The sequence below is a fragment of the Dicentrarchus labrax genome, unplaced genomic scaffold (genome assembly GCF_905237075.1).
Source record: "Dicentrarchus labrax unplaced genomic scaffold, dlabrax2021, whole genome shotgun sequence".
NCBI classification, from domain to species: Eukaryota; Metazoa; Chordata; class Actinopteri; family Moronidae; genus Dicentrarchus; species Dicentrarchus labrax.
The window spans coordinates 19,629,861-19,653,967 of NW_026136712.1; the positions used below are offsets into that span (position 1 = coordinate 19,629,861).

At 40.6% G+C, this 24,107-nt stretch overlaps 1 protein-coding gene across 1 annotated transcript; it reads left to right on the forward strand.

The window, feature by feature from the left end:
* Positions 1-211: 211 nt before the first annotated feature.
* On the forward strand, positions 212-21,262 carry dusp3a (dual specificity phosphatase 3a). Its single transcript, XM_051418247.1, has 3 exons — positions 212-576; positions 8,677-8,909; positions 13,365-21,262. Exons 1-3 carry the CDS (start codon positions 377-379, stop codon positions 13,592-13,594), a joined length of 663 nt encoding a protein of 220 aa, XP_051274207.1. The 5' UTR covers positions 212-376; the 3' UTR covers positions 13,595-21,262.
* The last annotated feature ends 2,845 nt before the right edge of the window (positions 21,263-24,107 follow it).

Genomic DNA, 24,107 nt, shown 5'->3' on the forward strand with positions numbered 1-24,107 from the left:
TGTGTAGTAAGAAATGTCACCTGTCAACCTATTTTAATTGATTGATTTTATTTATGGATTATTGGACACTACCTATCAAACTCTCTACCTACCTACCTATCAAACTGTCTGTTTTACTTTGAAAGTTTGGACCGGAACTACATTGTAAAACTCCCTCACACTTGACTTTGATGGGTGGTGGTGGGTTGGGGTGGGGTTGGGATCTGGGGTGGAGGGGGGAACTGTAGAGCTCCCGCCTCATCAGACACCTTGTAGACAAGAAGACAAGCGCGCGCACGACTCACGTGCAAAGGTAAAATGCAGTTGATGAATCGGCCGACGCTCACGAGTCTGCAGCTCGCGGTAATCTAACATTAGTTTTGGGAGAAGAGGAGCCATGAAGAAACACCTGAGTCCCACAAAACAGCAGCAGCAGCAGCCGCCGCCGCCGCCGCCGCCACCGGCTGATGTCCCGGCTCCAGGCTGCGAGGTTACCGTCCAACAACTCAACGAGCTCCTGTCCAACGGCAGCGGCTTCTACAGTTTACCGACACAACATTTCAACGAGGTCTTCCCCCGAATATACATCGGCAACGCGTGAGTGCTCCCCCCCCCCTCCCCTTTAAATGCTGTCGGTAGCGGTGTTTGACACTGACAGGTAGGACAGGTTTTTTATTTTTTTATTTTTTTATTTTTTTATTTTTTAAAGACGCTCCCTCTTCATCCACCGACCAGACGCGACAATGACAACACTGTCGCATGCCGGGCAGCACGCACGCAGGGCGGGCTTGTTATTTTGGTGTCTTCCGCTGTCACCGTGGACAAAGCGACAGCCTGTTGTTGTCAACAAATTGTGTTGTTGTCCTCGAAATACCAGCGGCGTTCAACCTCAAGCAGCCAGACAGCTGGATATTGTGTAACACTGTAACATGATAATTATAGTATTCTGGAGGCCTAATCGATTTGTATCTCTATTTTAAAGCGAATAAAACCATAATAGAGACAGTTCAGACGTGAAGGGCGCACACAAAGACCTGTTTTTCTTTTTTCTTTTTATGAATCCCTCCATCATTAGTATCACTGCCATCATGTAATCACGTCTTCATCGAGCCGCTCCCATTCCGTCCATCTGGGCTGCAGGGACAACAACAATCAGCACATCTAGTTTTATTTTCATTCATAAACTATCTAAATAAACAACAGGCGGTCTGCTGGCTCTCCTGCAGAACAAAGAGGGGAGGGAGGGAGGAGAACGTGGATTTTGTAGTCGTGAGTGGGGAAGATGCTCCCCGTAATAAGCAGAAATTGTAGTGAGGTAAACTCCTCCGTTAACGCATGTATTATTTTATTTTAATTACACATCTATATGACTCAAATTCACAGCACAGGCTGAGTCATAGTAACAAACCTATAGGCATGATGGAGTCAATAAACCTGTTGTGATGCCAGAAGTGCAGTACTACCTACTGTGCAGCTGAATATCATTACTTCCTGCAAGGAATTAGCTCTTGAAATGCTATTTTTTTTTTTTTTATTCTAGAGATGAAACCATTAGTTTTAATAGATTTAGTCTATCAACAGGAAACGGATCTGTTGCCATTTGTATAATTTATCAAATGTTTGAGGTTTTTTTTTCAAAGCAAAAATCTCAAATATTACATTGTTCAGCTTCTCAAGTTGTGAGTATGCTCCTCTTTTCTCTGTGTTAGTAAAACCGAATAGCCTTTTCACTGTCACCCAATGATCTGGGAAAGCTGGATGGACATCTCAAATAAAGACTTTGTTTTCTTCTTCTTCTCATGGGACAGACAAATAGCTGTTATATAATTCAGTTCCAGCTGTAATACCTGTATCAGGTGGTGAAAGGTGCTGAGCACACCAACACACACACTGTATATGTATATTAAACATGGCAGAGGCCGAACCATAAATCCATGGTTGTTGGTTGACTGGATGCTATTGGCTTTGTAATGAACATGCCGGCTCTTCAGGAATTTACAGCTCGGTGTTCCAGTAAGGCCAGTTCCTGGTACTTCCTGCACAGATCGTGTTGCCTGCTGCCGACAAAAAGATCATCAAATACGACAACGTTCCTCAGTCTGTGCTGTCCGTATACTTACTGTGATTAGAAGCTGATATTAAAAGGTCATGTCGGTGAGAGCTGCAATGTTAAGTCGATTTATCGAGTAGTTACTCAAACTATTAAATTAATCGTCAACTATTTTGACAATCGATTAATCGTTTTGAGGAAGAAAAGAAAAGTCCAAATAATCTGATTTCAGCTTCTCAAGTGTGAATATTTTCTGGTTTCTTTATTCCTGTTTGACAGTAAATTTAATATCTTTAGTTTGTGGGGGAAAAAAATAACACATTTGGGAAACGTTGATCAGCAATTTTCCCCTATTTTCTTACATTTTCTGGACCAAACTACTTATTAAATTGAGAAAATGATGAACAGATTATTTGATAATGAAAATTATGTTTTGTTAACAGAATTGATAACATTTGATTTAAAAAAAACCTAAGTTAATAATAAAAATCCCCAAATCAGAGTTTCGAACTTCAGTACTTTTCTTGACGATCAATATGTGTCAGATTCAGTATCAGATTCTTGTTTACTTATATGATCCAAAGCCTGACTGAAATTGATTTATGATTCCGATAATGATAAAATGATCATATGTTGGCAGATTGTAATTGATTTTTTTTTTTTTACACAAACACATAACACAAACCATCGTGATACAGATCTGTTTGTTTTATTTTTAATTGTAACCGCGATACACACTGAGCATACTAACATTTACAGTCACTTGTCAGCGCCCTCCGGTGGACAACATGTGAAATGGGTGACACTGTTGGTCAACATCAGTCATCTATAGCCTTGGTACCAAGTGTCATATTGGTTCGGTAGCAAACATTGTCAAACAATACCCTGACCTATTTGGCACACCGTTGTTTAACAGTACTCTCATGGTAACTCCCTGATCAGGTGTCACAACTCCGCTTACGCTGGATCGGACTCAAATGCAGACAAAGCAGGCAGCAGGATGACTTCAGTGATTTAATTGTGTTGCAGCTTACAGAACGGTAGGCAGGCAAAAAACAGGTAGCACGCAGACAACCAAACAACCAACTAGGCAACTATAGGAACATAAAAGCAGGATGAACTGACAAAGAAACAAAGGATCTGGTATATTGTGTAGCGAGTGGCTGATTGTGCAATGATTGCAGGTGAGGAGATGGGCGGAGTAAGCCAGGTAACTGCAGGGAGTAGGGATAGGAACTGATACAATACCATTATCGATTCTGCTTATAGGTCTGATTCTTTGCTGATTCCTGACATCATTTTCTGTGTGCAACATAGTTGGTCTACACCGGTTTTCATCGTCAATGCAACAGTTGAATTATCCGGGGACGGAGGAAAGACAGGGTCGCCTGGTCATTTTGTCGGACATAAGCCTTAAAATTAACCATGGACGGCTCCAAAATCTTAACTCTCTTGTTTTATTGAGTTATCGTCGTTTCATCAATAACGCCACGGAACGAAAGTACATAGGTTCGTTGCTATGGAGACAATGTCTCATCTAGTTGCGTTGGTTTGCACCAGAACATTGTAAGTAGTTGCAAGTTTCAACATGTCTCGTTTCGAATCTTTAGTCTTTACTTGGCTTTAATTGTAGTTTGATTTATTTGATAATTTTTTTTTGAGGAAATGAGGCCTCGCTTAGGACTTTCTTCCTCTCTACCACGACGCCTTCTTGTTGCAAGTTTACGTAGACATGTGAGTTCGACACCATTGCAATGACCAACGGTCAGAAAAACATGCTGGCATTGATAAACTCGTGGAACTAGCAGAATACAATTCTGATGGATCGGACTATCTGGAACCGGTTCTCAATTCCCATCTCTAGCGGGAAAGGTTGGATGACGGGGAATAGGGGTGTAAGAAAATTATATTTTGTGATTCTCAAAAACACTATCAATGACATTTAAATGAGCGATGCACTGGAATAGTTGACAATTTGGATATTTGTTTGTTGTGTAAGTAATATTTGGTTTTCAATTCTGGGATTTGGATAGCCTTGGTTTCGTCTTATACTCAAAGTTCGGGTATTGGGAAGGAAATAAAATGATATCGGAACATCTCTAACAGAGAGGCAGACTGGGACATTAGGCTTATGCTAGTGGCTGCGTCTTAGCACATATAACTAAAAAGAATTATGTAAGGATGGGTATTTCTAGGAAACATGGGGAGAGATGCCCTAGAAAACAGTAGAGACACTCATAAGATCAAAAATCCAGATTGAATTTTGTCACCCAGCAAAGTGATCCTCTGCTGCCTTTCAGGGTTCTCGCAGTTAAATCTAAAATATCCTAAATTGCACAAATATCAGAGATCATTTTCAGGTTTCGAGTGTCAAATTTGTCGGAACACCCGATTAAGAAATAACAGTTACAGGAAATGTAATTTTCAAACATATTTTGCTGTGCTGTAATGTAATATAAGCTTTTACAGAGCAGCTCTTAATCTCACTTTTATGGATTCATGGTGGAGGAGCAATTCAGGGATGCCCCTGAGAAACACTGTGTCTCTGTGCAGTCCATCATTTGGCTCCAGCCACTGCCAGGAGAGTGGTGGAGGAGGGAGAGCAGGACGGGATACAAGCACATTACTGTACCTCAGTGCTACAACAAAATCAATCTGAATATGCCAATCCGCCCGGCCAAGTCTCCAAACAAAGTGCTGGCACTCAGCTGAGGCTGATCAGACAACGCCGTCGCCTTGAGAGACTCTAATGTGCTCTCAGCTTTATGATTTCTTTTGAAGAAGAGATTTTGATATCCGATGAAGAAATTATGTTGACTGATATTTCTAAAGAACAGAATTTGGCCATATATGGTGGGGTAATTAGTCAAATATGTCACCATTAAAGTATTTCACACTGTCCAAACAGGTGGAAAGGGCATTGTAGTGTAATGTGGTATTACAAATGGCTCAGGCAGGGCGAGGTGGTATTGATTGTTGATGAAAGCCTGCACCATGTCCACTATTTCCACCACTGGGACCCACTAAGCCTTTCTGCTGATATATCCTATTAGTTGGAACCTGTTACAACTTAAATTGGGTAGTTGGCCGGTATAATAAGATCCAAACAAATGCACTGATTAACACGGTGTATATATATGGTGCAGTTCACACCCTTATTCAGTCACACGGCACAAGAAAAAGATAGCTTTGTCCTTAAAAAAATATTCATTAACGTCTCTTATCACGGGATCCCATAGGGAACTGGGCCCATGGCACATTTTAGGCCCCGATCTATAGTTTAAAGCAACTTTTTCAATTGAGGACAAAATTAAATATAGCATTGTTGAAGTATTAAAATAATAATTTATTTAAAAATGTAGGAAAATGTATTACATATTGGGTTCAGGTTGATTATTAACATGTGGACATGAAATGCAGGTGTCATTAGTGAAGTTAAAATGCATCACATAATGTGTTGTTAAGGATACTACGATGGTGATACGATCATCATCATTTTGTGTCATCACTGACAGATGTTGAATTGCTCAGTGGGAATTTTACATTGTGGGATTGTTAGCATTAAGTAGTGTACCAAGCCCCCCCAAAGAAGAACAGGCTTTGAAGCCAATTTGACATTGTGGCCAAACCGTGTAACTACAGCAATGGTGTCACATGATGCACACTGGCTCAAAAAACCCATCATAAGCTCACATTGTGAAAGCAGCAGCTGTAAAACTGTGAATAGAATTTTTTTTGGAGCGTCATAACCCCAGTGAAATGATAAAAATGTATTATCAGAATTTGATCCATTTCAGATCTTCAAATAAAACGGCACACAGTAAATAGAGTGTTTTTATATATTAAGTAGGGAGTGATTTCAGACGCAGACAGAACTGTGAGGGAGTGGTTTCGATTGGTGTGTGGAAAGAAGCAAAGTCATCTTTCAACTGAAAAAAAAGAGCCTGTAAAGTAAAATAATTTGTACTGATTTCATTCAGTTTCACCCTGTGCTACTGTATATATGTATATTCTCCTACAAGATAGCAACCCATTCTTGAGAATAAGGGGAAAAAGTACCACTCCAATAATACAATAGAGTTTTAAAAATGATTATCTGTGGGGAATGTCAATAGGCCCCTGGCAGTTTGATGAACTAGTCAGTAAAACATTCCCCTAAATGGATTATGACTTTATTTTCCAAACCCTTACGCTGTTCTCAGATCAGTCGTAGTCAGCACTATGAAACCACCGTGTGCAGCTCAGGGACACACTTAAGGTGTGGTTGTTTGCTATGAGGAACACTTTGGCTCTTTGTGAAGCTGGTCTTAAATAATGGATGTTGTGGGACTGCGGATCCCAGGGTGAGGAGGCTGGGACAGGGCAGGTAAATAGGAAGAGAGCCATTGGCTGCGAACTCACTTGAACCTAATGTGCCTCTGCATTGGGTTCTGTAGAGAAGTACAGTACAATGTGAACAATGCCACTCAGACACTTCAGTACAGTCACTTCCACTTCCTCATACACAGATGCACATGCTGCATTGTAAGTGCTCGTACTGTACATGTAAGCATTTACTATAAGCATTTACTCAATCATTCATGCACACCAGCTTGTGTCTAAATATACACGGACACATTCTGAATAAAATAAAAGGGAATAATATGAATGTAGCTGATTTGTGTCTGTGCCCTGCAGCTGTCACACAAGCAGATGGCCCGCTTCATCCCTCCTCCTATGGCCATAAAGCAAAATGGTGGCAGGGAGGATTTTTTATTAGTTCTTGCAGAGGGGGGCTTTGCAGCCACCTCCTCTAGGGAGCTGTCCAGGGTCACCTAGCCTCGCCTCGCCAGCCTCATATTGACTGTAAGCGGGAGAGCATTTTACATGAAGATTTATGATTCTTGGGTCTGACTAAAAGTAAAGCAAACGGAGACCAGACACCTTTTAGCTTTTATAGAATTTAAAACATTGCTTTTTGTTTCTTATACCATATGTTTGGCATTATACGGATAATCACAGCTTTGATATAATTCAGATTTTTGGGCATCTTTTTATGAAAGAACTCATCTCTCCTAGTTTTAATGCATTTATTAGTGGACTGGAGATAAGAACAGGCTGACAAAGATGATGCATATACACTATGGTTCTTCTGGTCTGGTCATTATTTGTGTGTCTCTATTAGCTGTAGAACAACAATATGGTGCGTTTTTTGTTGTTTAAACATAAATTCTGTACAGCTAATTAGTGACACTAAATGTTCCATAAAACTTTAATATAACCTACACAAAGGAGGCTTTTTTTATCTAGAATCAATGGCTAGTGCCTTTGGCCGGGTTGGATCGTAGCAGTGGACACAGGCATTGAGCCAGGCAGGTCAGAACAGCCAAAAGCCTGTATTCCTTTTGTTATGGTTTGTTTGCACTGTACAGGTCTAATATGCAGAGCAGATGAAGATGGAGGCGAAGCTGCTGGAGGGGAGCTGGCTGGGAATAGAGAGATCAAGATGAAGCTCTTTATCCCAGCACTAGTCCACCTACACAGGTGTTTTAACTTGGTTTGCCGGATTGGACCTCTTCTGTGGACTGTGTGGGTTCGGACAGCCTGTGTTTGATTGAAATATCCTGCATGTTTTTTTTTGAAAATGTAAAGGAAGGAGAACAAACACCTTAACCCTTTTAGAGCCTTTTTTCACAGGGGACATTTTGACATGTCTCAGTAGGACAAGAACAGGTGTACATAATAAAATGAATACGCTCTGCTGAACCAGAGGTCTAATCAACCAAGTGAAAACACCTTTTACCACTGACGCACAAAATAAAATCCCTAATTTTTGGTCCAAAGGAGAAACACACCCGCTTTTAAACATTGGATACGTGCAAATGTCGCACCCCAACCTTTTCAAGAAGGTGAATGAAAGAGAGAAGTTGTGTTCGCATGGTTGAACATTTGGAAAACATGAAAAGAGGCAAAATGACCCAAGCAGCTCCAGCTGTTGTACCATTTTACTACGAGAGCAACATGACTGCAGTTTGAAAAGGAGGGAAATTCCTCTGTAGGATACGGTACGTCATTACCGGCATGTAAACTGGAATATTAGTCACTGTCACTTTTTTTTTCTAGATTCAATTAATGAAAGCAATTATATAGTAACTAATAAATTAGTTGTTACTTGCAGCTAGGAGGCTTTACTAGGAGACTGTAGGTACTTCATTTGGGATAATGTATGAAAATACACATTGGAGCACTGTTTTAAAGCACCAACATGCAGAACTGCTTTTATACACCTCCTAGCTGATATTCAGTACTCGGCTGTGTATTAAGAGATGGTCTGATACTGCCAGCACAGTGTTAAACTAAAACGCATGTCGTGAAAGATGCAACCTACATTGTCAAAATATCACTTTAAAATAAATTGTGCTGATGCACTCCTTTGCTGTATCTGTCAGCTTTTATTATTAATGCTGTGATTTGTCTTAGATGTCTTGTTCTGCTGCTGTATACTCATCATTTTGTGTTGCAAGAGAACAAATAAAGTCAGCAGTGGCACTCTTACTAGTGTACAAACTTTGTTTCAGTGCAGCAGACTTGTCACAGACATCAGCAACTTGCTAAAGTGATTTAAATCAATGTGTTTTTCCACTCTGATCCTTAATCTCCCCACCCAGGTTCGTAGCTCAGAATACAATGCGTCTGCAGAAACTCGGAGTGACGCACGTCCTCAACGTGGCGGAGGGCACCTCCTTCATGCACGTCAACACCAGTGTGGAGTTTTACGCTGGCACAGGGATCACGTACCACGGTATCCAGGCCAATGACACCGAGCAGTTCAACCTCAGTGCCTTCTTTGAGGAGGGGGCTGACTTTATCGACAAGGCCCTAGCACACAACAATGGCAAAGGTGAGTTTATGTTACTCTACGGACAGGGTCCCCACGTGTCCTGGAAAAAGTTTAGAGATTAGTTTTCCAGTCATAGGACATAGTGGAGCATTTGGAGTGATTTTAAGATGATCTTATCTTCCTAACCAGTTCACTACAGGTCCCCTGACTTCTTTCAACTACATTAATAAAAAGCCAGATATTTTTCTCAAGAGTTAGTGGAAATGAAAAATAGAGCTAAAAGCATCACAGCACCTGCTTAAACACAAGAAAAACATTTTAACGACAACATGGAATTTCTCTCCAGTATATTTGGTCTTACTAATCAATTTCCAGGTTTTTCCATGACTGGAAAACTAGTCTCTAAATGTCCAGGTTTTCCAGATTTTCCAGGACCCATGGGAGCACTGTTAAAGGAGAAAGAATATTGCACTGCCACAGACACCAATGTAAATGAATAATAATCTTGCTAATAATTGGTGGATATGTAACTGTTCACTAACAAATGTTGTGCTCCCAGCTTGTTTCTTCTGCCCCCACTTCACACTGTTTCTCCAGCACAGTTGAAGTAATGTAAGATTGTCTCTATGTGTGATTGCAGACTCTTGGACAAGAGGTTTTTAAAATGCAAAGCCGGAAATGTTCTAATAAAGCAGCATTTTCGTGCATCTTCATCAGCATCGCTCTTACAGTATGACTGGTAAAGTCCACTGCTGGAAAGTAGATTAATGATGGTGTTTTAGTACTATCAGTGTGAAAATGATTATATTATATGATTATCGGATATTGAGAGTTCATGTCCCAACGAAACCCCTTCTAAGGTAGACATCAAAGACGAACACAGTGTCTTTCTCACTCGTGTAGTTCCCACTTGAAAGCAATTTGTCTCTACAAGTTGAGACACAAAACCACGCTCCTTATGTTGCCTGTCTAACAAAGGATACAAGATTCAAGGCATCTTTTTTAATGACTCGATCTCAACAGTCTTCATTGCTGTGGATCTTAAAGTGAAGACAGGAGATAATCGTGACGGCCCTGATCATCTCGAGGCTAAATCTAACACACTCCTGAGCCCTGCTCCATATTCCATTATCAGATCATGTCCCTGGATGTCAACATTGTCAAAATGTTCCGTGCATAACACACCTGTAGCACCAACCATTTGTTAAACAGATAATATGACACATTTGTACTGGGTAACAGAATGAAGATGTATGAAACTAATAGGAAGTCTTAAATGAGCCATTTTATATACCTATTTGGTCAAGTGTACTGTATTGTAACATGTTGGAAAAGCAGAATATTTAGATTGAAGCAATCAATCAAAACAATCAATCCCAGAAGGCCTCGGCTCTCCCCCACCCCCACCAAAAAAAGATCTTTCCCCAGCTCTCCCAAAGTGGCAACTAAATTTAGTTAATTTGTCACATGAGGGATGTGTTTAATTAGTGTGCTGAACCCTGGATTTCATGGCATGGATTTATTGTCAGCCTTGACACAGAAAAGCATCTTAATTCCCGGGCAGTTTGGCAAAGGAGCACCAACGACGTGGTAAATCAGGAGTGAAGAGCTACTGTAACAAGGACTGTGGAGGGGAGGAGGGGAGAGGAGGGGCGGAGGAGGATGAGGGAGGATGAGTGATAAAAGGAGCAGAAATAGGATAAAGTGTTTCACCTCTGCCCGCTGCCTGCTATCGCTGTAGTCTGACATTGTGTTATGTGCAACATTGTCTTTGACATTTTGTGACCGCTAGCTGCGAGCTCTGAAAAGGTCATAGGTCCTGGATTTTAATGAGCAACTGCATCGATGCATCGTTCCCATGTGTCTGTAATGACGTAATGACGACACCGTGGTACTGTAAGTTATCTGAATATTATAAACTACCCACAAAATTAGCAGCATGTTCAAGCTGCAATAATCAATATTTTTTTATATGGATCAACGACTAAGGTGTAAGGTGTTGGTCTTAGTGATGAACCTGAAGAGAGTTATCACCTGACTCTGCAGTTTTCCTCAGCTCTGTAGAGCTCTTTTGAACGTCTTGATTTTCAAATAGCTAGAGCTGCAATTTTATTTATAGATTATTCTTTTGGGCTTTTGAGACAGACAGAGAGAGAAGGGGGGGACAACATGCAGCAAAATGGCCGTAGGCTGGAATCGAACCCAGGTCACAGTGGTAAGGAGGACGCAGCCTTAGTGGGGCTCAGGCTCTACTAGGTGGGCTACGGGGGCGCCCCTGCAATTTTAATTATAACATAGTTTAACAGTGTATTCAGAGCCTGTAGGATTAATTTCAGTAGCTACAATGTCAACTGTCGCTGTCAAATTTACTCTGTAGCTAATTAACATTAAATCTGTAGGTCTGGTAAACAGCAAAACATAAGCTATATAACTCCGGATACTATAAAGGTAATTTCACCTAAAGATTTTTTCTAAAGATGCTGAAGATCTTGGTTTCAATTTTCTTTTTTATGGTTCTAAAGTCCTGTTGTCTTATAGAATACTATGTAAAAGTCACCTTATTGATATTTCTTTTCTCTTGTGATCAAAACACCACCAGTTATTAGTGCCTCAGTTCACCAGACAGACAGACAGCAGTTAACTCGGTAGTTGTTGAGTGTAAATGACAGCTGGCAGACAGAAGTTGAAAAACTCCTTTAAACCTTTTAAACACATCATAACATTGTTTTGAGCACCTCATTTAAAAGCTGCAGGATTTAGGGCTATGAAGCAGTCTGTCTTGTCTGTCTGGGAAACTAATGTTCGTTAACATTAAGCAGTGCATTAGAAGAGTCGTCCGCCCGATATCAAACATTGTCATGCATTTTATTCTATCATACAAAAGCATATACATGACACACTTGCACATTAACATTATACCTGTAACTAGCAAACTGTAATGTAGCTAAAATCAATAAATAGAACAGCCCTTCTGAATATCAGTACGGCTTTGCCCCCTGGTGTCCTAGTGTTACTGGTAGGTCTATCGGGGATATTGAAATTGAGTGAAATTTAAGACTGTCCTCTGCTAAACCATAAGGTAAACTACTATAGACTGTAAATCTTGACTTTGAACAGGTCATTGCAGTTTGAATATTTTGTATTTTTCCACGTTTGTATGGAAATTCACACTTTTAATAAGACGTGACAGCACTACTAGCAGATGAGTGACGGGGTAAGCCAGAGGATCCTGCATGTCTAACAAGAGGATACAGCAGAATCAACATTGATCTGTGGCAGGCAGGGCGACTGGATATTGAAGAGGTCATTTCATTGGCAGCGGACTGTTCTGGGTGGAGAATAGAGGAGGAGAGGATAGACGGAGATTATACAACAGAGGGGAGAGGAGGGGTGAGAGATGCTGTGGATAATACCGAGAGAGGGACACAGAGAGGTGTTGGGTTTCAAATAAAGTGCAGAATCTGCAGATCTGACCTGAGCCCAGCACATCAGCTGCTCCGTGAACGTTGCCAAGTTACATTCCTCGTGGGGTTTTGGCTTGTCAGTAATGAAAGTGTAAGGCAGATAGACTAAGAAGGCAAACACACACAAGTTGTGATTTTTACGCATATGCAGATAGCTACACATTTAACAAATACAAATACAGTTCAGGAAACCTTCCTGTGTTCTGTACATGCAGACGGCACAGAGTCTTTGTTCGCTGTAGGATGCGGCTCCAGGGAAGATGATTGACTTTGCAGCAGAGGTCAGGTCTTGTATTTGCATCTCCTGGCACAGAAGATGCTTCGCTAGGCAAGTTTGGTCACAGCATGTGTTCCCCAACCACTGTTACCCTTGTTTGTTTTCTTTATTAATTTGTTCCTTCTTTCTTCTTTACCTCCATTTTTCTTCTCCTGCTCCATTTATTGTTCTTCAGCCACAGCAGTAGTAAACGGCTACCATAAAGCAAATGTCCCGTATGTTTTTTCACATTATGCTTGACATTTAAAAATGATTTATGGGCCTTTATTTCTCAGATCCTGCAAAATAAAACATACATTTGTATATCAAATCCCCTTTCTTTTCTGGATTTAGGATGAGCTAACATGCCAAACATATGACACTGTTAGCTCGCAGGTCGTAGTTGCTAGCAGAGCAGTATTCAGGAAAATGTATGTTTGGATCTCAGTTGCGAAAAGCACAATCAGTTATCGGACAACATGAGTGATGGTGGATGCCAACAGTCTTGGAGCTACATATCTCTATACATTATGGTCTTCAGAAGGAACCAATAGGCTTAGAGCTGAGAGCCACAGACAGGGTAGAGTGTTAGGGGTTAACAGATTGACTAACACATTGTTTGTTTTAAGACAAAGATACTGTACAATAGTGCCAGCCTTATCCTTAAAAATGACTTATGATAAGGCGCAGCATTTCTCTGGGGCATAGGTTTTTTTTTTATGCTTCTGTAAAACCAGCCTTGCACCACATACAGCACTCACCTTATTGTTCCATTTCTCTGTTTGCATCCTCCAGGGAAGGTGTACGTTCACTGCAGAGAAGGCTACAGCCGCTCCCCTACCATGGTTGCTGCTTACCTCATGCTGCGCCATAAAATGGATGCCCGGCTGGCGGTGGCCACCGTGAGGCATAAGAGAGAAATCGGTCCTAACGACGGCTTCCTTCGCCAACTGTGCCAACTTAACGAGAAGCTGGCAAAGGAGGGCAAGCTGAACGGGGAGGTGGGCAAACTAAAGACCAAATGAAAGCAGGAGAGACGCTCTGCCCTCCGTCTCCTCCCATCATGCCTTTCACGGGCTTCTGCTGCTCCCGGAGACCGACCCCACCCTGACCAAACCAGCACCCATCTGACACACCAGGGGTATTCTGAAACACAAACATACATACATTTATCTGTGTAGATAATTATTCCTCATGCGCACACACAGTCTCACACACGTACATGTTTTGTTTTCTAGTCCCCAGTTCACGTCTGTCACTGCTGCTCTGGAAGGGGACATCTTGTCAGTCCTCTAACTGCTCCTACAAAGAGTGTGATCTCAAATACTAAAACAAACCCCTCAACCTCCTTTTTTTAAAATCTACACTACCCAGATGTGCAGACGTATCGCTGCTAGTACCTGAAAGCTCCAAATTTCTAGCGTTTTTTTGAGCTGAGCTACGTAAAGCATTCCTTCAATTCCCACAAGTTGAGACGGTGAAAACTTCGCCCTGATTTTTAAGATTTTCCTTAAATAGTTGTACAAGATTATAGCACAATCATTCCATAGTTTTCCACTGCCGGGAATGTCAGTGATGTCTCCGCCAGCAGGAGTACTCTATAAATTCCAAATATTTAAAGTCGGTGGCCACACATGATGCAACCTGCAGACAAAATATGTCCGTTATGTTACACAGAAAGTGATATGTGAATCCCAAACATTCCATGAAAACTGAAAAAAGCCCCTCAAGAGTTTTGTTTGCCCTCTCAGTCCTTAAAATCCTGAATTCTCTTCTACCTGTATTTAATGCACAAACTCAAATTATCCACACTCTAATGCAAGCTGTAGCTCTATGTAGCATTTCAGTCGGCATCCTTGACTCTCTGGCCTCTAGTTTGACGGCGGTAGCGTTAGATTTGTCGGTTGTTGACAGAGCTGCGGCATCCTTAAAGCTGGCACCGACGGCAGCAAAGGTAGAGCTAATTAAAAATAATGAGCTGCGTGGGTTGTTCATGTAGCGGCCATATTTAAGTGCTGATATCACGAATGTACATTAGAGCTAAATATGCCGTTACTCTAGTTTGTCATTGAGCTCAATCAGGCTACACAGAAAGACAAATCCCGTTTATGTAAGTAGGTACGGTAGAGGGGAACACTGGATGGAATTTCCTTTCAAAAAGAACAAAAGGTCACTTCTACGCCCTTAAATTTATGCTTTTTCAATTTCCTCCTGCATTAGAAATATTGAATGTCATTCATTTGAAGTTATTACAGTTTTATATAAAGGCAGCTGGAGATGAGTTGCTCACCAGCAGTGAGCTGCAGCCGCCTCCCATTATCTGGGTAGATGGAGGTTTACACTTGATAAATACAGTCTGAGCACAATCTGCTGGTTCAGTTTGTGTGTTAAAGAAGTATTATTCTCGCAGGAAACACTTTTACTAAGGGCAACATTTTTACAGACCTTAGCTGGTTGTTTTGAATAGTTTTGTAGTTTTAATCCTTGCATAATTCCTATAAAGATGAACACAGAGTATCTACACAGGAGGTGTTCCAACTGTGTTAATCGATTTGAATCAATGCGGCTGTCAACAGCAGCAGCGTAACGGCTTGGGTTTCACTCGTGCTATATGCGAGGGTATTTTTACACCTCAGATCTATTTTCTGTGTAACTACAGTGATCATGTGTTGGGCTTCCAAAGCGCAGGTGACCTACACTCTCACAACAGTGTGCCTGAACGCATCCTGTGTGAGCCCTGACGGAGCGCTGAAGCTGCTGCTCCTCCTGTGTAGACGCTGATGTTAGTGTCGAAAAAAAATCTTTAATCTTTATGCACTCACTATAATATTATATCATTATTTCTCTGTCACTAACTATTGTACAGTAGTTATAAATTTTTTTTATGGATTTACTTTTGATCATTTAGTGACTATTTTATCAAGGGTTTTGCTATTTTTCTCATATGGAATAGATTAATTGAATCACCTGGTTTTTGTTGCACTTTAATTTGCCGTCAACTTAGAAGACGTCCACACTAAGCCAGCTAATTTTGAAAACGGATTAGGGTTTTTACATATTTGTACAACTGAATGAGCGTAAATGATCGAGGGAGAACAAAGACAACAGAAAGTTATTATTCTTACTTTTAATTGTAGATCAATTGGCATTGTGCCCAACTCTCAGGGCAGGCATACGTCAAAAGCTCAGTTTACCTAAAATGCCGGTTTCCAGATTCATCCACTCTGTAGACCGTTTTCGAAAACAGCAACTCCAGATTAGTGTGGACAGAAGGCTAAAATGAAAAGACAAAGATGTTTTAAATTTAGCCGGTTTAGTCTGAACGTACCTCGAGGTTCTTCAAATAAAGAGGAAATAGATTTGTTGTCAGTTTTTTAAAACTTCAGCTAGCTGGAGGACTGGGCCTCTTCCACTCGTGAGTAGATGATTTATGTAAAAAAGTATTAATACTGGTGCTCCAGCGCGGGAAAGTTGCCACAGACTCCATTTTTAAAAACTCTATAATGCGAAACAGAGAGATTTACCTGCCGGTGATCGACTTAAGCAGCATTGTGTGAACTTGTTGGGCAAGGGCTTGAATATAACAGATGTTCATTAACATGGACGCACTCCGGCTTTAACACACTAAAATCTGCAGTAGCATAGGGGTGTTAAACTCTGATTTTGCCAGTTTTACCACCTTCAAACTAGAGGCCTTTCAGTTTTAACTGTCAAATGCATCACCGGGGGAACGATGCCACCCACTTTCAACAGAAAGTTCCAGTCATCACGCCAGAGAGTTGTCCACTGCCAATTCCCTGACACAGCCATTCGGCCAGTATCCAGTTCCACTGTTTTCATCAACACAGTTTGTCAGAGGTCCATACACAACATGTCACTTGTCTCACTCCTAAGTGTGTGTGTCATACAGTAACTTATTATGCCTGACTTTATGCACACACAGGGTCAAATCACAAAGCCTTTTTTGGTTGTATGTACTAAAGCATTGCAATATATGTCAATACCCCATCAGATATATAGAATGTAATCACATCTAAATATGACTATTCAGGCTGTAGTTGTTACATATAGACAACAGTAGTCCAACAATACATTTTGGAAGACACTATTTATTACTGGGCATAATGCTGTAAACTAGAACTAGTGCCAGGAAAGACAGTGATGGAGTGTTTTTAAAACCTGCACCAGGTCACTCCTTTAAAGAGTTTTTTTTTTTTTTTTTGAGACAAATTCCCATAAAAAGTGTGAGAACGAGGGAATGTAGGCGGTTTGAGATGGAAAGTCAGAACTGTTGAGCTGGATGACTACCAGCATCGCTTCAGTTTGTGCCAGTAGTTCAGCCACTATGTCCCACACATCAGATTGCATATTCCTCCTGAACAAACGGCCGGGGGCATGTTAGCATGAATCCAGGGGGATAGTCGTCTCACTAGAGAGGAAAATGGAAACTGGGTTGTCTCACCTCATTAATGGCACTATTTATTCCTCCTTTGATATATCTGTATACATATGAATATATACATGTATACTGTATATACATATTTAAGTGTTGACATATATGAATGTATGAGCAATGTGTCTATAACGTGTAGGTATCGTCAGTATGTCTTAAGTCCTTATATATCATGTTATATTTGTATATGCTCCTTCATTCTTTCTGTTCCACAGTTAACTACATGTGCATTAATATTCAAGTATAATGTACATGTAAAGTGTTGTGTGTGTAATTGTGATATTTCGTATCACAATTGTGCTAAAGTTGCTTATATTAGCAGGGGTTTTTCCAAGCTTAGCTGGAATACTGAGGCATGTAATCATCGTGTTTTTGTGAGTGTTTTGTACAGTTTTAAGTTTCCATGGTAATGCTAATTTATTCATAGTATACAGCAAGATGCAGGTGGCAGCCTGAGATGGATATGGATTATCCTGCATATGACCTTACAGCGTTCATGTCATCGTGTCAAACTCATCCCATCACCAGTTCATCTGGTGCCTCAAAGCATTTACGGTTCGCTCTTTCTCGACAGGAGTTGGAGGTTTTTCTTTAAGATCAGGATCTGGAAGTTTTCTTTGGATGAGAATTAATTGATTCTCCAGCTACACTTTGAATATCAATGCAATGTTTTAGCTGCAAAACACTCCATGGAACTCACTTACAAACATTCACATTTAGCAAGCTGCAGACCCGCCACTAGGGGGGGCTGTTCAGTCATTGTTTGACCTTTTGGGTTCTGTAGGCCAGGCTTTATTTGGATTTTATATAATGGTAGTGTGAGTTAGACAATAATAAAGACTGACTTATTTTAAGCCTAAAAAGACTTGTGTTTCCAATGTAACAATCAGTGACACCTGCGGACCAGTGGTTTCCACGAAAAGTGGAAAATGTAGTTCAAAATTTGGGGTTTGCTAACAGTGATGTGAACTGAGCGCTGAGAAGAGACGGTTCACAAGGGCGTGGACATCAAGTCAAGTTGTTTTTCATTCGACAACCAAACCACTGGTAGTTTTTTGTATTGTGTCAGTCGTCTCTGAATTTTTACAACGCAATGACAAATCGATCTTGTTCACTTTACTATATGATGTTTTAAACCAGACATGGAGGTGTAGAGCAGAGCTGGAACAATTAGTCGATGAATCTGGTTTCGATCGACAGAGGATTAATCTGCAGCTATTTTGATGATCGATTAAACCTTTAAAATAATTAGTAGAACATTTAATGGTTCTCTTATGTGCAGATTTACTGCCTTAAATTGAATGTTAGTCGAACAGCTCGGGGAAATTATGTTAATTTATACTTTTCTGAGGTTTTATACACCAAAATAGTTGTCAGATCAATCAATGAAAAAAAAAAAAAAATGAAAATAATTAATAAATTAGATTCTTCCCTATATTGTACTATGAATTCAGTTTTACAGTATAGCTAGGAAGCAATCCAGTCGGATGTGTTTATAACTAGTGTTTAGATTTAGAGGGTCAGAAGGTAAAGTACTGCAGACTCCCGTTTAAATAAACACAGGCCATGTGTTTATACAGCGATCTGATCTCATAAGATCCGATCTTTTAAACAAAATCTCAAAACATGCATTGAAATGTCAAGTGCTGCTGTAGCCTCTGACTTACTCTTGGCCAGGAGGATGAGTCAGAGAAGGGAATATTATCACAGGGAGTTAGAAACGAGGGCAAACCGTCTCAAACTTTGCCGAGTGAGAACATAAGAGCAGTTGTGAAGTCTCTCACGGGGGACGTCACAAGGTTGCTACGATTCCGGCTCCCAGTGATGGTCTCAGTGTTGGTTCACACGCGGGTTTGTTCCTGTCATCCGGTCATCTCATACGCTTGAAAATGCTTCAGATCTGTAACCTGATTTCACACATCTTGCGAGCGCTGCTTTCTGTTGGGATTCCTGAAGCGTGCCGCAAGATGAATCTGGTGCAGTAGCTTAAGTTTGAAACAATTTTCAAGGATCATTTAGCGCATGTTTCACACTGGATTTCCCTCCACCTCCTCATCATGAACCCCAAACCACACAACAACGTTTGCCCTATTGAATTGATTATATAACAGAGTATACGTTAGTCTACAGGCAGAGAGAACCACTTACCTCTGTGCCCAAATGTAATATGATACACCAGGTTTGTCTGTGCCAAGTGACCTACTGTATTGTACAAAAGTCATTTTTAAATGTTAATGATTGGCTTTTTTATTATGCAAACGGCCTGGGGTTTCACTCATACGAATATTCACATCTGCTCTACAATACTGCCCTCCTTCTGAATACACAAAAAGCAACAACTTACTGCACGCAGTTCGGTATTTCTTGAGTTTTACATTCAGTATGTCTTTAAAATTTGGGAATTATTGGGGTAAAATTGTTCAACTCGGTCCAGGATGAGGGTATGTACTTTATAGCATCAACTGCCTACACCAACCTGCTTACTGATTCAATCATTGACAGATTTGGCTCCCAAGAATAGGGTCTGATAATCACTCTGTGGTAGCCGAACTAGCCACAGTAGAAGTTTTCTGTAACATTTTGTAGCCGTTATTTACATGACAAAACTGTACAACAAAGTATGGATAAAAAGAAAGCTTCTATGATGGCTACACTGCTGGCTTTGCGCCCTTTTGCATTGAGTAACAGATAAACACTGCCACCTGCTGTTCAACAAGTCGAGTTCAAATCAAGTTCTTTTTTTTTTAAATGCTAATAATTTATGGTGTTTATAACTAAAATCATAAATAGTTACAATCCAATCACAAAGCCAGTTTCTTTTACTTAAATGTGAAACCCTGTAATGTCAAGATTAAGTATTTTTCCTTTTGTTTGGTTTAACAAGGTACCAGCATCATTTTGTGGGTTATTCTCCAGGTACAGTACATTATGTATTATCGAGAATGTCAAATGTGAAATGCCATTAATGTATATTGTTATATATCCTGAGTATGTAACACGCACTAAGGCAATTGTGAATTGCTGCATTTTATTGTCTTAACTGGCCTACTATATAGATAGGACATTGTTTGATATTGGATCTAGTGAGTTAAAATTGCAGATGAAACATTGTTTCTGATTTCTTTTCTCCTCAAAGTAATATTAAGTTATTTTTGATTTATATTTGTCCTATTACAATGACTTGGTTGATTATAGGTTGAATATTTTTGCTTTGCTAATAAAGAAGGGGATTTTTTTTGTGAAGTAGGAAACTCAAAAAGTTCTTGAAAGTGAGATTGTGACCTACTTCTCCGACTCAACCATTAAGCTAAATACAGTATGTCATTATCCGTGTTGTTTTTGGACGTAATGGTAGTCAGACATGGACCAGACGGCGATTGTAATTCATCCATAGTGCTTGTTGAAAAGCGTACGAGTTACCAGAGAGGAGAGGAGGCTTGTTAAATCATTCAGAGAGAGCCAGGTAGTGTTTTTATCACAGAAAAGTACATTAAATTGGCTTTCGTTAAAATTTGCAGTCCCATGTGGCGTATCTCAGCCATCTGCGCTGAAGTAGGCAAAAACCTGAGATGTTAAAACCCTCTGTGACTGACAGTTCATATATTACATCATGGAAACTCATCTGGCTGAACTTATCTGTCTATGATGCAATAAACTCCATCCATCTGGTACTCTTGAGAGCATTCAAACAAACACCGGAAATTACTTACAAATACTGTTCGGCCCAGGTGAGGCGCCGACACCAGAGCTGTCATCTTCTCCTCCTCCTCCTCCTCCTCCTCCTCCCATTCTGATGAACGGCTTAACGCAGGAGTTTTAGCACAAATGAGCCCACTGCCTGACTCCTCCTGGGAGTCCGTGACACTAGTCGACGTCTTATCTCGCGTCACAGTTGCATTTCTGTTCACGTACAGATGTCGCAGAGGACACTGTTTGTGATGTTGGATTGGCAGTTTATGGGTATATCCACATATATATTTGTCACCGCCACTGACATCTCAACGAACGCATCAGTAATGACACAGCACCCCACCCAAAGCCTTACAGTAAAGATCGATTCTTTAGATTGTTTTTGAGTTTGTGTATCTCACTTCACACAGTAGGAAGGGACGGCTCCCTTACAGAATGAGACATTGTTGAAGTGCACTTGATTTTAAATTGCAATGTTATTTTTCTTACCTTGGAGAAGTCCCTTCTTTCTTATGTTTAAGAAATAAATGGCTGAGGTATTAACATCTTATCACGAGTGGCTTATTATTTTTAAAGTACTTGTGTGTGTTTTCTTCAACAACAGTTGGAGATCAACTATCAGTTATATTAGTATAATGTTTATACACTACATACATGTACTGTATATGTGATCTATCTCTCCTTTCCTGGTCAGTGCTTTATCTCATATTCTGCTTCAAATTTATACTTGAGTCATATTCAGTGTAGAAATACACTAGCTAGGGATGGTAATGGTAATATATTTTAAACCAGTGTATTTATATGTACTTGTTTATACACAAAGATCTCAATCAGTTTCATTGGAAAGACTTCTCGTCAGCTGACAACAACAGCTGGACATGTTTGCACCCATTAAAGGTAAAGCAAACCAATAAGGGGTGAATGTTATTTAAAGGAGTAAAGACAGAGGCAAACTAACTACCTTGTTCATCATTCCAATGAATAAATTATCCATTTTATCTAATTCATTCACTTTTAAAATCTGAACTGGAAAAAACCAGTAAGAAGAAAAGGTTTCTACTTGCTACTGTCCTGCTTGAAGGCAGTCCACAGAGGTCTTACCACAGCTAACAAGCTGCTTTCCAGGAAACAGTGGGGAGGTGGAAAGTGGCTGATATTTATTCTGCGGTTTACTGAGGGAATAGGGGACAGGTGTGGCTAAATCAGGGAATGAGGAACAGGTGGGCAGGAGCTTCACATTTTTAACGCTTGAACACACCGGGATTTAAACGGGCAAACATTTGGAGCCAAAATCAGTTCATTCCGATCACAGGATCCACTCAACGAGGAGAAATCAATCTGCATGAACGTTCAGTGTAGAGTTGAACTCTGACACACAAATTTGTGCCGCTGAATAGCACGCTGTCTTCACAGTGCAGAGGGGACAGAAAGCCTGAGAGTCCAAAATAGAGGAAATTATTGCTTGTTAGCTGAGTTGGACCATTCACTTTTTGTCGGAGTATTTAACTGTGAATTTATTATCCCATTTGCTAAAAAGCTAATGAGTTTGCCTATTGACTGTTAGTAAGCTCATTAGCTTGGAGAGCCAACGTTACGGACAAAATGGTGCATTTGATTGGAACTATTTTCAGTGGTAGATATATAGACAAATGGTGTTATTAAAGGGGTGTTCATGGCTCAGCATGTTTTATATGCACAACCACATTCTGCCTATAATACAGACATCTGATCAATATTGTAAAATAATGACCTCTATAATAAAGGGCAGTAAAATAACAAACAATAAACATTCATTGTGATTGTCCCCAGTTCCATACAACTGTCTTAAATATGGACGGCAAGCTTTTTTGCTCGGCGTCCTTCTGCAGCCTCTTATTTCACAAAGCTCTCACCTTTTCTTATCTTCCTCCGTCAATTTCCATAGAAGCTGCTGAGCCCGGCTACACTGCCCGTTCACCCAACTCTGGTTCTGGCATGGTCTGTCAGCATCTCTACCCCACCCACGTCCGAGGCCTGAAAACCTTCCCCTTCCCCTGATAAACACCAACACTCCCCCAGTGCTCTGAGCACCAAGTCCAAGGCGAAAACATTTTCTCCATAAAATATGATCCAGTTTCACCCAAATCACTGACAGAGTTGATTCGAAATGACTGTGAAGCTGTTATTTTAAGGTAGAAAAGTTGCATAATGGGGCTTTAACAGTGACACTTCACAACAGAGACCCTCGCAGTCATGACATACAGTATTTGTGTGTGTATGTGCTGCACATTTACATATGTTGCACCACTAGGTGGAGGCAAAATCCTGTTCAAACTCTCCATTTGAAACACAGCAACCAGGACAAGTGACAAAAATAGAGAGAACAAGAGAAAAAGCAGGAAAATCAGAGGGGAAATGACATCAGGAGTGGGAATGAGATGACAGAGAGAGCAAGAGAAAGCCTTCCAAGTCCGAGTCTCCAAGTGTTGATGTAAATGCTATTTTATGTTTCACAAGACTGGGCCGACACACCTGGGATGGACTAGTCACACAGCAGGGTTACCGAGAGGCTCAAACCAATTGGAGTTACTCTCTCTACCTTCTGCACTGGTCTTTTCTCTCCACGGTCCTTTGCACAAGCAATTATAGCAGACCAGCTGTGTGGTCCCTTATGGGCCCCAGTAAACCAGGGACCTCCTCCCTACTCCGGCTGAATTCAAACTATCGGTACAAGTTGAGAATCTCAATCGATGTGGCAAGAAAGCAGTCATTTTATGGCTGTTGAGGCTTAGAAAAGTCAGATAAATGACTTATTTCTCATCCAAACAAAAGGATCTGTGCTAAAAAAAGAAACAAGACCTATTAGCCTACATCCATAACTCCACATCCAGGATGTCTGATGGAGAAATATGCCAGGTACAGCATTCACGAGGGAGAACCGAGGGTCAGGAAGTAGCTCGAGTAAAATGGAGGGATTATGTGTTGCAGCAGGTTATAGGTCCCTCTCTGCTGCTTATTTGAAGGAATCCAGGATGCTTTTTTTCCAGAAATCTCATCAATAACAGCGCCGAGCTCTGTGTGATGAAGTGCCATTTATTTCAGCTATGCGCAGCGGCAGTTTTTTCTGCAGCGTGGAAATGTTTATGGCTAAAGCCGGAATCAAAGCAGACAAGTTCCTGTGTTCAGTAACAGTGCAGTCACATGCGCTGGTGACACTTTAATTAGTGACTCAAAGGAAGGATGTTTAAATTCAAGATGGATTTGGTTTCAGGTTTGTTTTAGATGTTACATTTCAAATAAAAGTGAATTAGAATGTCATATTTTAGCTGAAAACTTACATCTGTATTTCGAAGATGAAAGCGCGCACTGAATCACTGTCTCGTTCATACATGATCTCAGAGTCACTCATCATAGTT